Raw genomic sequence first — 12,919 nt, 5'->3', positions numbered from 1 at the left:
CTGAACCTACAGGCAAATCAAATAGGAAAAATTAGTTTCACCCTGAACTCCCCCTTAAAGCAAAGTAAATCCCTTTAGTACAGTTCTTCCTTCATCTCCGACTCTGTAGCCTTTTGCAAGATGCTCTGCAATAGCTTTTTCTTCTTGCTTAAAACAAGCATATTTGTCTCATCCCTGCTATTTGGATTAGGTTAGTGTTAAATTGCTTCTGTTACTTGCATTAGAAAGAGCTGTTTCCTCATCTGCTGCTACACTCAGTTGTGTTCCTTCTAGATCTAAACACACAACCCTGAAGATTCAGGTCTTGAATGTTATAAACTAGAACCTCTAATTGATCCTAAAACCTCTCAGTTTTGTTTATATAAAACAGCAGCAAATACATCAAGCTTGCTTTATTCCCAATACCTTGCACAATTAGCATTGCCTAGAGAAAGCCGATTTCCTTCCCACTGTTCAAGACTAATGGCCTTACAGTTCCTCTTGAATGCATACTAGATTCTTCATTCCAGTGAAATTTAAAAGCAGGTTGTTTTTTCCCTAAGACCCAGCTCATTAGCTACTCAGGACTCTTTCACATTAGAAGAGAAATGACCTTTTGCAAGTCTAGCCATTTATTGGTATCTTACTCCCAGCCCCTTAAAACCAGAAGACAGGCACAGTATCAAGCTCTATACCTGGGAGCACATTCTCATTTCCAAGCCTGGCTGATACAACTAAAATTTAACACAGATCCTCCTACCGCATATGGGCATCGCTCTTTTATGCACAAAGGCTTACAGCTTCACATTCCAGCTTAGATCACAAGTGAGAAAAAGCAGGTGGCCTCAAGTTATAAACAGTCCCAAATGGTGTGTCAATGCAGGGTCTCCAAACTCATGCAACAGCCACGCATTGAGTCATCATTTGAGAGACTGTGACAGAGCTGGGCAAAACAGGTCCCTAAAGCCAGCTGTTTTCACCTCTCTGAACTCTAAACTTTTAGTCAACATTTGGGAATTTACTTACAAATCTGATTACCTTTATAATCTGTTTTCTGGTTCCTGTGCCCACACTGTTGGCAGCCAAGGAATTTGCTTGAAAAGATGATTTTTCCACTGGCACCGTGTGTTGAATTTTGTTGGTACAAGGCCAGCTGCTTGTAGTATTTAACGAGTAAGCAGGGAAAGGTCTTTGAAGATTTATATCCAATGAATCTCCAGTTTTGAAGGTTTTAATCCATGATGGAGTCTTTAAAAGAACAGAACACATGGAAATTTAATGCCCTCTCTATATCAACACTCATTAAGCCAAAAAGAACATCAGATGCATAGTCAGAAAATAAAGGGCATCTTCCCTCAATTTTTCCAAGCCTCCCTTCTCTCTCTCTAAAACCATTGACTCAGAGCCATTTTTGTTACATATGGAACAACCTGGAAAGACAAAGCCAGTCCTATTCTCACACTAGTTCAGTAAGAGTTTGGAGTATTTATATACATAACAAGAAGCTTACAACAAAAATCGGGGTTTAGTTCCTCACTGCTTAAAAAATACACCAAGACTTATGACTTTCAGCAACCACAAAGCACAAGGGAATGTGATGCAAACTATGAGGAACCACATTTAAATGTGTTACTAAGTTACACCACTTTAGTTTGCTCCAAGACTTTAAACCCTTACTGTGATTTCATAATCTATAAAATATGATTATTATTTTTTGCTTATGGCACTGGTATCCCACTCAGGAAAAACTTCTTAGATTTTGTTTTGACATGAATTTTCCTTGTCTGTGTTCAGGCCTTAAATATTTTACTATCAAGGGTACTAAAGTGTGTGCTTTGAACTGAAATACAGCAACTACCTTTGGCACACCCACACTATTCTTTTATGGTTGGTGGCAGGTATTCAGGGTACATACATTTCCTAAGGAGCGATCCAAGGATCCCAGTACTTCATTCCAGTGAGAGTAAAGCCCAGACTGTTTTTCTTCTAATTTCAAAGCATGAATTTCAGACTTCAGTTCTTTCAGTCGATCTTCAAATTTTCTGCTCTTTTCTAAGTAGTCTAGCCTGTAGTCCACATAATGGAGACAAAAAGCTTATTGGTGTGACATAGCTCAGGAACAGGTGTGTGTGGAAGAAGCAGAGAGGAAGTTCTTCGTTTCATTTTGTTTTTTTGATAGGCAAAATGAAGTCTGGAACACATCAGCCTGACTTCCCTGGCCCACTGAGAAGGGGGTTCACGTCCACCCTTCAGCATTCACACACTTACTAACTTTTTACCAAGCATTTCTTTCCAGACCGAGCAAGGAAAAGCCTCTCAAGCACTACCATACTTCAACACTAGAGGGAAACTTTTGTCTTCTAACCCGCTGTTACTCCAGCAAAGTACTTTGCCTCTGACATAATGCTCTCCAAGACAGAAGGGCTCTGGACTTGTCACGGCTTGATGCTACCAGAACACTCTTCCTCTGTATAAATAGCTAGTCTTGCACAGACATAATCCACACCATCTCAGTAAAAGGCCTCCAGCCATAAGTATAACTAGGAAGCCATCCAGAGTTGTTAAAAGGATGAACTGTGACTCCCAGAAGTATTTTTTTTCCCCCTTTCTGTACTTTCCATTATTAACATTCTCATTTATTTACACCTTAAGAATACTGATACCTCTCTCTCTCTATCTCAAAGGATAATCTCTTGAGGTCAATGTCCTTCAAATCCAGCTTTATGGATCCTTTGTCAAAGTTGGCATCTCTGGTGTCAGTTGGCGAGTATTGCGGATACTTGACCATGTGCTGAAAGAGGCAACACAAGTGTTGTCAGTAAGATCTGATTGTTTCATTTTGGGTTTATCTCCCCAGTTTTTTTTTGCCATGCTGAGCCACTTCATAAGTTACCCATGGATTCTGAGATACACAGATGCTCCTGCAGCCCTTCCCCTCTGAGCGGCCACCGATGAACTGCTGAACTCCACAACCCACAGATCCAAGGGCAGAGTATTATCCTGGTTGCAATGTTCTATCTATGTCAGCAGACAATGAAAATCAATTCTCAGCAAGACTGGAGCAGAAGAGAGTTGGGGTACACAGCCTTAGCACTGGCTTCTTGCTGAAGACAGTTTCATCTGCTTTGCCTAAATGACACTCACAGGCAATTCACATGCCAGGACAACACAGCTGGCTCAGTACAACCACCTCCACAAAGTACTGGCTGACAGAGAGCACAGAGTCAGTACTAGGTGTGAATGCAGGCAAGAATCTCTGCTCACTAAGTCCCAGCACCAGTGCTGCTTTTTACTTTTGTCTCACCTTTATCATCCTGACTCACTGCCCTGAACAAATACAACTTCCATCCTAGCTCCACTGTGTTTAAGCACCAGTTGGTCCTTACAAGGCATTTGTCCCCCAGCTGGATCCAGACACACCACTACTCAGCTTGATGTGGGCTATAAAAATGCAATTAACATCTGACTATCTCTGAAGATGAAGTGGTGCCCAGTAGAGCAGAAACTTACAGGATAATTAAGCCTGGTTATGTCTAAGAGTTTCTGCTTCGCTTTTCGTTCAGCCTCTCTGGCTTCATGCAGATCTTGTTTCAGATGCTCTGCTTCCTTGGCTCTGTAAGACAAATATCCTAATGTGAATGGTCAATGATTTCCAGTACAGAGCAACACATGGATTTCAGAGCTATGCACCTCACTAGCTTCCAGAGAACAAGATCCATTACTGTGATTCCTTTACCCAAAGACACTTGTGGTAGGATAGTCACATGGAAAACTAACTGGACACAGTATGACACATGCTTTCAAAGACAATCCTGCACAAACTGGCTGAATTAACATGTTTTTCCTACTCCTAATTTCCCTGGGCTCAATTATGACCTGCTGATACAGATTCACCAGGCTGTCAGAGATCCTCCCTGAGGTGGGGAGAAGTGCAACATATCTGCTCTTTATTTTGGCAAGCTTTTTGGCAGTGTCCTAAAACAAGCAGAAGGCCCTTACTAGCAAGGTTCAATATCCCCTGTCAACACTGGTCTGCTCTGCATCTTCAGGCAGCAAATGTGTTATGGAACATGCAAACACTTGTAGAGTGGTTTATTTCACACGAGTTTCTGGTTGACACTTCTTGGAGATCTGAAAGGGATACAATAGACCATCACTTGGTACTCGTGAATTAAAACAGCCTCGTAACTCAGAGATTGGTAAATTTAGATAGCTAGGTAGCCAGTACTCTTGTGATAATGCTAAATAGAAAATGCTTCTGCATTCTGGATCTTTAATACTAAAGATCTGTACAGCCTTGCATCTGATTCTCTGTAAACTTCCTGAACTGCATCACAACCACTGGTACCAAGTGGAACAAAGAAGACACAAGAAGGCTTAGTCACTCTGAAGTGTTGCTTTGGAAACAATCTCTCCCTCATGGGCATAGCTCTGAGAAAAGCAGCACTCTGTCCACCCAGGCATCCCACTAGGGACCACACAAGCCCACTCAAGCATATCTAACCTCCGGTCAGACTCCTTCACCAGCTTCACTGCTATCAGCTCTGCCTCCCGCATCTTTTGCTCCATCAGACGTTTCTCCTCCTTGGTTTTCAGAGCTGTGATCTCCAGCCTCTGTCGCTCTTGCTCAGCTTCTGCCGCATTCTGGGCCAGCAATTTTGCCTCCTCCTCTGCAATCTGAGCTTTCTCAGCTAGCAGTTCTGCTGCTTCCTGGGATCGGAGCTAAAAGGAAATAATTTTTCTTAGTTACCCTGTCTAGCATCTACAAAATCATCCCTTCAGACAGTCAGGAAGAGGACATCTTTCCCCAAAAGATCAAGTGATAAACATATTATTCCTTAAAACAAAAAGTATAGTAAACATAATTGCAGGGTCTTGTGTTCTCTGCTCCAGAATTTCCTAACTTCCTTCCTGCCTCTCACATCTGCAAAGCAAGGAGACACATTTGCTTGGACAGACATCAACCAAAAATTGAAGTTGGCCTGTTCAGTTGCCAGTGCATCATGCCCCTTTCTCCCAATTTCAGCTCCAAGGTTGCTTCCCTTCTTCCCTCTTTGCCTGAAGAAAGCACTGTGAACCAAATACAGGGAGTGAATGGCTCACAGCAAATGGAGGTTATGGCAGATCAGAGTCTTCCCAGTCTAGCATGCCCTCTCCACCAGTGGTCAGAGACTCTCCAGCCTTGTCTGAGCTATAATTCCTGGTGTCTCACAACAGCCATAAGAAAAAAAAGTTTCCAAACCAATAAAGCCCATCAAGCACAAGAATATTCAGACTAACATGCTACTCACCAGGGCCTCATTGGCCTGCCTGGCTTCATCTTCCAGCTGGAAAAGACGCCTTTCCAGCTCTTCTTTGGCTCGCTCAGCTTCTTCTCGGAGCTGCTTCTCCCTGGCCAGCCTTTGATTCTCCATCTGGAAATAGAATGAGCAATACCACATTTGTGGGTTTGCAGCAGAATCTCATCTGGGCCTGAAGCAGCAGAGCAAATGAATCTAATGAAGAAGGGACTGCTCTCTGGCTAGTGAGCTGATATTCACCAGAGATCCAACGTTGAAGCTACTTGCACTTTGCAGCACTGAACTCTAACACATAACACTGGTTATTTCAAACTGCTGGGAGAGCACTTAGATCGATCTGTTATGTACCCCAATCTTTGGGATCACCTATTCAGTTCCACAAACATCACTTACATCCTCAGATGCTGCATATACATAAGAGCTGTTCCCACATTCAATCCTGCTGCACTTTCTCACCTCCCACACACATATTGATGCAATGCATGGACAGCAAGGGCACTGGCTGGAATAATAATCAGTGTTTTCAACAACAGAGGAGCAGAAAGAATCTACCTTTTTTCTAGCTTTTTCTTCCCTGGCTTGTGCTTTCATTTGCTGGATCTCTATTGAATCCACTTTTCTTCTCCTCATAAACAGGTCATGGTTTCCAATGCACAACTGCAAAATCTGGATAGGAAAAGCAGAGCAAATGCAATTTTGATATTGGCCTCACAGGACAGAAGCTGACAATTCTGACCTCAGCACCAGTGCTGGCAGTTGCTTCCCTTCCAAGAAAATAAGCACCCAGGGCAGGCTCATATCCAGGTATATAATAGTTTAGAACAGTTCATAACAGGATGAGGGGTTGTTTCTGTCCATCCCTCTCTAGTTCCATTTTCCTGAAGAACAGGCAATAGACCTAGGCCAAGAGCACACAAGATGTAGCTGTGGGAATGGCCACCTGGGATGACCCCTTCACAAGCTCACTGAGAAGCGACCCAGTCCCTGCAGTTGTGTTAAGGAAGCAGTGATGATACAATTAGCCTAATCAGGTCCCTTGCTTGTTGCTCCTCCCAGAAAAGGAGAGGTAGTAGCTAATTAAGAACCCACAGCAGCCAGATTGGCAGATGCTGTAGTGGCTTTGCACTTTTCCATGTGCTACATCCTCCCCTTCCAGCATCTGGATTTCCCTTCGTGATTTGGGCCTTCTTTCACATCTTGCTTTCCACCCATCATCTCCCCTTCCCATAGAGGACAAACATATGCACCCTGACTTCCCAGACAGAACAGTCCTCAGGAAAACACCTGCAGAAACTCAATGCTCCCTGGCCTCTCCATAGGTTTTACAAACAATATTTCTCTCTCAGATACCACTCAGTATTACCAGGCTCAGTTTTAAAGAAAGAAAGCAGGACACTTACCAATTTGTTCACTTTAAGTTGAGAGGAAAAGAACTTGAAGACTTCTGCTTTTTTATCAAGAGGTTTAATAGTTAACTATACAGGCAAAAGAAAAAAGAAAGGAAACACAGTGAGAAGGAGGAAAAACAAAGCTGAAACTATTAATAATAATGCAAACTTCAGCCCATCTCCACTTCTCTCTAGGGAAGCAGTGACTTATGCCACAAATGCAGGGAGAATGATGCAAAAAATGTTTTGCTCAAAAGAATCAGAACCAGGACTGCTGTTACACAGGTTCCTCATCCTTCTAACATAATAGCAGGCTACACTAGGAGATAAAGCCTCCCACAGACCCACCCCAGTGCTAGTTTGGTGGTTTTCATAATAATACCACTTGTGCATTGCAAACTATACTAAGAACACTGGAACATGCACTGGTTATCAGGAAAACAATAAATTAGTAATCCCCAGAAGCAGTCATTCTTAAAGTCAGGGAGATGTCAAACTCCTCTCTGAATACCAATCACTGCAGATGGAAACAAAACTTATCAAGAGCATGCAGGACTTGTTGTTCTGACCATCAGAGAACAGTCCTGGAGCTCCTGCTTTCTCACATTTTCAGTCCTATCTCTCAAACTGTTTCCAGAGGACAGAAGGGCTTTCACGCTGCCACATCAGTACACATTCTGTATGTTGTGCTAGGTTTGGCTGTATAACGAAACATGTCTCCATTCTTTAAGATCTTACTTTCTGTGACTCATGGGTTAGCCAGCACTCTATTCCTATAACTCATTTGTAATGCAATGTATAATTTCAGGCCATCTGAGTCACCAAGTTCATAATGTCCTACAGTTCGTTTCATCCCATGGGTAACAACTGGTTCAATGCGTTGCCTTGTGAGGAGCAGGGCTGTGAATGTGTCACTGAATATAGTGGAGCTTTAATATAGGACCACCCAATTGCTCAACAATAGAGAGTTAAAACAGCTTATTCACACACCAGAGGGGAATCTTAATGTCATGCAAGGACCAAAAACCTTTTGGAGGCAGAACTCCTGTAGCCTGACCTGACTGATTTAATGTATGTCCATCTAACTCCAGACAGCAAATCCTAACCCTAACTTTTTTTTAGCCGGTCAACTGCAGCCTCCTCGACAGTTTTCAAGAGGCCCACAGAAAATGGAACAGGCTGTGCTATCCTTTGGCTGACAAATTCTAGGTATTCCAGTACCAATGTAATTTTTCTGGTTTTGTTTTTCTGATTATAGCCTTCCACACAGTCCCATGATTTGTAATCACACTAAATCTCACTCACTCCCAACTGTACTTTCTACAAGTAAAAGATGGGCTCTCAAATCACAGTGAAATTGCAATGGTAGGTTTGTGCTGAAGACTCAATGTACTGACAAACTGTCAGAATTCAGGCAGAAAAACATGTATGTCTCCTCTCGCTTCAAACGTCATCTGCAAGGACAGCTTCTGCATGCAAAAATGGTATTAAGTCTTTATGGATTATCTAATTCCAGCTGAGATAACGGAAGAAGCTAGGCACACTGGCATTCATAATATCTATCTTTTTCAGAGATCAACACACTTGTTTTGCAAAGGAGAAGCAGCAGGGAAGGAACCAGCACAGAGGGCTCCACGAGTTTGGAGATCTCAGAGCAGCCTCTGGCTCCTAAGGGAACTGAGGTTATACAGTGCATCTGAAAGGCAGGTTTGTTATTTTAAGTTTTGTAACAAAGCTCCCTAGGATTTTCCCCTTCTCCCCAAAATTATTTAAACAGAGACAGCTTTCAGTTTGTTCCAAGAATCCCAGTCCACACCACACCCATATGAAAAGAATAATATATCAAAGCCATCATACCTCTTTCTCACTATAGGAAATGTTTCTGATAGCACTCCACTCAAACGATTTATTTGGAGAGAATCTGTTATTAATGCTGTAGATATGAATACCTTTGGCATCAACTCCAAGTAGGAGATCTGTATGGTTTTTATTTTGCTAAAAAACAATAGATATCAGTAAATGCCATTTATGGTAACATTAAACGACCACAGACAAGAACCACACTTATTCCAACACACTCATATTTATCTGTATTTTTAGGAAATTGATGTTTCCACAAAATATTATGAATGTTGTCACTACTAGCTAGCAAACCCAGCCCTAGGTTGACTATAGCAGCTCAAACTTTTAGCCTATTTCTCCTTATTACAAACCCAGAGCTACTTAAGACCTTTGTCAGATCGTAAAACATTAATCTTAACTGGCTTTTTTCACCTGCTCATTTAGTAGACAAGTAAACCAAGCCAGGACAATCAGTACATAGCCCACCATCAGCAGAGAAAAGTAGAAGTCAGGAGTCCCAGTTCCAGACTCCCTGGGAGATTTTAAGAGGACGGTACCATCATCTAGAGCAATTGAAAACTGCTAAAATAAAGCACTTACAGCAATTGGAAAATAATTGACACCATACATTTCCAAGTCTTGGGCAATTTTCAGGTAGTTCATCTCAGCTTCATCCCTAGAGAATAAGGCCATGATTATACTTGGAGATTTCTTTCCAACCTTTCTCTCCTAGCTGAATCTATATTTCCCATTTAGAAAAGAACAGGCAATCTAGCCCTTTGTACTTTCTTTCATTTTGCCATCTTACTCTCAACAATAGAAAAATTATAATAAAAGCAGCATCTCTACAGAATAAAGACAGTAAAGCTGTACCTGTTTTGAGTCATGTATAGTGTAATCTTTATTGAAATTCAAGTCCAGTCTTATCCTTGTGTTAGTTTTTCCATTTCTTCATTATTATGTCTTGGAGACCTACCCTAACATTGTTTTTCATGACATGAGGATATTTCCTTCAGGAAACTGAATTCATTGAGAAATTAGTTCTGAACAAATTCTAAACAGAGATTTGGGCAGAAGCCAAACAAGGGTGAGAATCTCTCCACCCACTGTTCTTCTCCCATCAAGGAGATAGATCATATTGATTCTTTCAATTCTAGTGGGAGACTGGTGTGATATGGCTCCAGAAATGCAGCTGCTGCACAGGACAAGCACACCAGCAACTCCAGATAGCTAATGGCTTTAAATTAAGAGGCTAAAACTCTCAGGGATAACTACAAATTCAACACAACTCAAACTTTCTGCAGGAACGTCTCTCTGCTGGCATACACAGACTCTGATACCAGAGACAGGACTCCTGTTTTACATATGTTAGGTCATGAAGCTCTGCAAGGGCCCCGAACTTCTCTGTTCACTTCAAGTCTATTTTACAAGCACTTGGAGCCCTTCACAAGACACTTTGTACCCCAGATGAGTAGGTGTTTTTATCCTTAGTTATAAATTAACCTGTTAACACCACAGCTTGGAAAACAATATTTCTTTGCTCACTCTACAAAAGTCAAATTTCACCAGAGACAGCAAATAACCAGTTACTGATATGTATGGGATTTCCAAAGAATGAAATTATTTCAATACCTGGCAATACCCCTGTGCTCAGCATACCAAGCAGTTATCTTTTCTTCCCACATCTCTGCTGTCAGCTGATACTGCCTGAGGACCTACAGAGAAAGGAAGGAGTTTGGTTCCCTTTGAAGATCCAAATACATGTGCTGCCTCTCCCAAGCAACATAAATGCAGCAATGCAGTTCACAGCTTGGTCATTTTGCCAAGTTCAGGGCAGATGCAAACAGTTTCTAATGCTCTGGTTAATCCCACGGCAATATCTATGTTGCAAAGAGCAGATTCAAAGAGATTTGGTTTTATATAGAATAAAGACTTACCCTTTTGGGTAAAAGTTCATCATGGGCTAGAAAGCCTGGCTCATGGAAATTTGGGTCATAGTCACCATACTGTCCCAAGAAAATAAAAGATGTTTGTTACATGCAGAACACTGAAGAACTTGTTGCTTGCATGGTTTGATGGGATCACTTGAGACAGAGTAACACAAAATAAACAGGCTCCCCTCATCTGCACTGTCCATGGAAGTTACTTCTAGCCCTTGTGCTATGCACATGGCTTCAATACAGCCACTAAGGTAGCCTGTAACCTTAGACTTCAGCTCTTGATAGCTGCAGATAAGAAGGAATCTCCCATGACTTCACTACAGAGTATGTTCAGGAGTGTAAGCTCTGCTACTCCTATAGCCAACTGCATATAGGCTGGGCTGCTGCAGTGGGCAAGCCCTGCTAAGAATTTGTGTTCACCTCCTGCCATGGTATAAGTCTGGCTCGTGGTGGCATGGAAGTGAACTCTGTCCTGACAGATACTAAAAAAACATCATGTCCTTCCATTGTGAGCTCTGGTATCAGCACCTGCTGTATCCATGGACATTTTTTCAAGCAACAAGAAATAAAGCTGAGAAAATGATTACATTAAAATGTTAGGTCCAAAGAAATCCCCTAAGTCACAAAAGCATAGTACATAATACTAAAATCCTTCTAGTGGCATCTAATGCTTATTTTTCTAGCTGTGTCTGTACCTCCCAGGATGACCTACTTCTTTAAGTAACTGCTGTGTTACCATGTATATGTGTTGGTTAAAAAGGGAAAAATATAAAAAGATCACAAACCTTGGCCTGAACAGCATAAGAAGCCAGTAAAACTGTTGCTTCTGGAGAACAATAGATTTCCTCATCCAGTATTTGTTTCTTAACCTAAATCAAGAGAAAAAGGGAGCAAGTTAAAGAAGCTCAAATTCAAGACTTATGTCAGGCTTGAAATGAAACTAGACATGCCCGGACTATACCTTGGCACCAAACATCACCATTATGCATTAATAACAGCAACAATAAAATGGCATTCAAACACAGGAACCCTTTATTTAGGATTACATTTAATGAGGAAAAAAACAAACAAAACTAAAAACAACTTTTCAAAAGTTGGTTTCAAAAACCCAGATTTTGAAAGTTAAAGTATCTTAATTCTAAGTTCATAGAAAAGCCAGTCAGCTATCTCCACACATTTATATAAGGAGTCCTGAAAAATAATGTGTAATAAAACATGAATGTGCACTTCATTCCTTTTAACAAGTATTCTTTTTCTTCCTGCTTTGGAATAGTTAGCTTTACAACATGTAAAACACCAAATTTTAGGTTGGAAGGGACCTCTGGAAGTCATCTAGTCAAAGCAGGTCCAACTAGAGCAGACTGCTCAGGGTTGTTCAGCTGACAAATATTGCCAAGGACAGAGACATACCATAATAGTATGTTCAAACTTTCCAGAATGAAAGACTAAAGGAGACCCCACAAAGGCAAGGGCAAGCTGACTAACAGGGAATTTAATTTATTCAATTGCAGTGGTCTAAGCACAACAAAAACATAGGGGCTACAAAATAAAAGCCCAGTATAAATGGTAAAGGGTCTTTTAACATTCTTTTCATTTTAATAATCAACAACGCTACCAAAATCAGAGGTGTAACAGTGTGTAAGATGTTGCTTGATTTTAAATCAGTTGGGTAATTTTTACTTGAAAACCTAAAGAGGAAGGGGAAATTAATCTTCACGAATCCTCCTCTCAGGTGTAATGTATTTAGCCTACTAACAAGCACAAGACAAGAAAATTTTGCATAAAACAGTCTCAAACATTTCCAAAAAGAATAATTACTTGAGATAGCACTGAGCTATCTTTACAAATACACTTTGGCACTGTAGGTACTGTGAACTGAAGTGACCTATCAAGAAAGTTTTTCTTTTAAGTTTAGTCTCTGGTGAGCACAATATATGAACCTGAGTTATAGTACAGGGAAAATTCTTTCTAAGCTGATAAAATGGAAAGAATGAAAAGACTGAAAAGACTTTTCTTCCAAATTGGAAAGCTCCAGCTTTCATACTCCATGGCTCAAATCATACATTTGAGAATTTAGAACAACTTCAGATAAATCCCCCGTAAGTGTCTGGGGTTTTTTTCTGATCAGTTCTTACAAGGACATTTTGTTATGCTTCTCATGAGGGAACAAATTACCTAATCTTTAAGACAACTTTTAGCAATAAATTGACATTTATTCACCCATTTTGCAAAAAGCTGTTATGCCACATTAACTTGTAAAGCTCTGAATAGTTAGTAGAGCTGAAATCTGTAGGCATCCAGATGCCCATACATGTTTTTCCTATTAGCATCCAGGTGTGATCTTAGGTTCTTATAGTCAGGAAACTTTGCAAGTTCAAATTTGTTTCAGTCTTGTTTTTCTACTTTGGAATGAGAAGAATTTGCTAATTGCATATGTGCTAGTCAAGGCAGGTTCAAGGAGAAAAGAGAA

The 12,919-nt window shown here is 40.9% G+C and overlaps 1 protein-coding gene across 1 annotated transcript in view; it reads right to left on the bottom strand.

Annotated features, from left to right (window-relative positions):
- Positions 1-978: 978 nt before the first annotated feature.
- Positions 979-12,919, bottom strand: part of LOC104533040 (merlin) — a 16,603-nt gene continuing 4,662 nt past the window's right edge. The window contains exons 5-17 of the mRNA XM_010178400.1: positions 11,235-11,318; positions 10,447-10,515; positions 10,142-10,224; positions 9,110-9,185; positions 8,525-8,662; positions 6,680-6,754; positions 5,832-5,945; positions 5,271-5,393; positions 4,484-4,701; positions 3,490-3,592; positions 2,643-2,770; positions 1,895-2,045; positions 979-1,227 (exon numbers count right to left, since the gene is read on the bottom strand). Coding sequence (XP_010176702.1) covers positions 979-1,227; positions 1,895-2,045; positions 2,643-2,770; positions 3,490-3,592; positions 4,484-4,701; positions 5,271-5,393; positions 5,832-5,945; positions 6,680-6,754; positions 8,525-8,662; positions 9,110-9,185; positions 10,142-10,224; positions 10,447-10,515; positions 11,235-11,318 — 1,611 coding nt within the window. The remainder of the gene's footprint in view (positions 1,228-1,894; positions 2,046-2,642; positions 2,771-3,489; positions 3,593-4,483; positions 4,702-5,270; positions 5,394-5,831; positions 5,946-6,679; positions 6,755-8,524; positions 8,663-9,109; positions 9,186-10,141; positions 10,225-10,446; positions 10,516-11,234; positions 11,319-12,919) is intronic.

Source organism: Antrostomus carolinensis, unplaced genomic scaffold (genome assembly GCF_000700745.2).
Source record: "Antrostomus carolinensis isolate BGI_N321 unplaced genomic scaffold, ASM70074v2 scaffold30771, whole genome shotgun sequence".
Lineage (NCBI taxonomy): Eukaryota > Metazoa > Chordata > Aves > Caprimulgiformes > Caprimulgidae > Antrostomus > Antrostomus carolinensis.
Note: the sequence above shows the minus strand (reverse complement) of the source record. Positions and strands in the feature narration are given on the sequence as shown.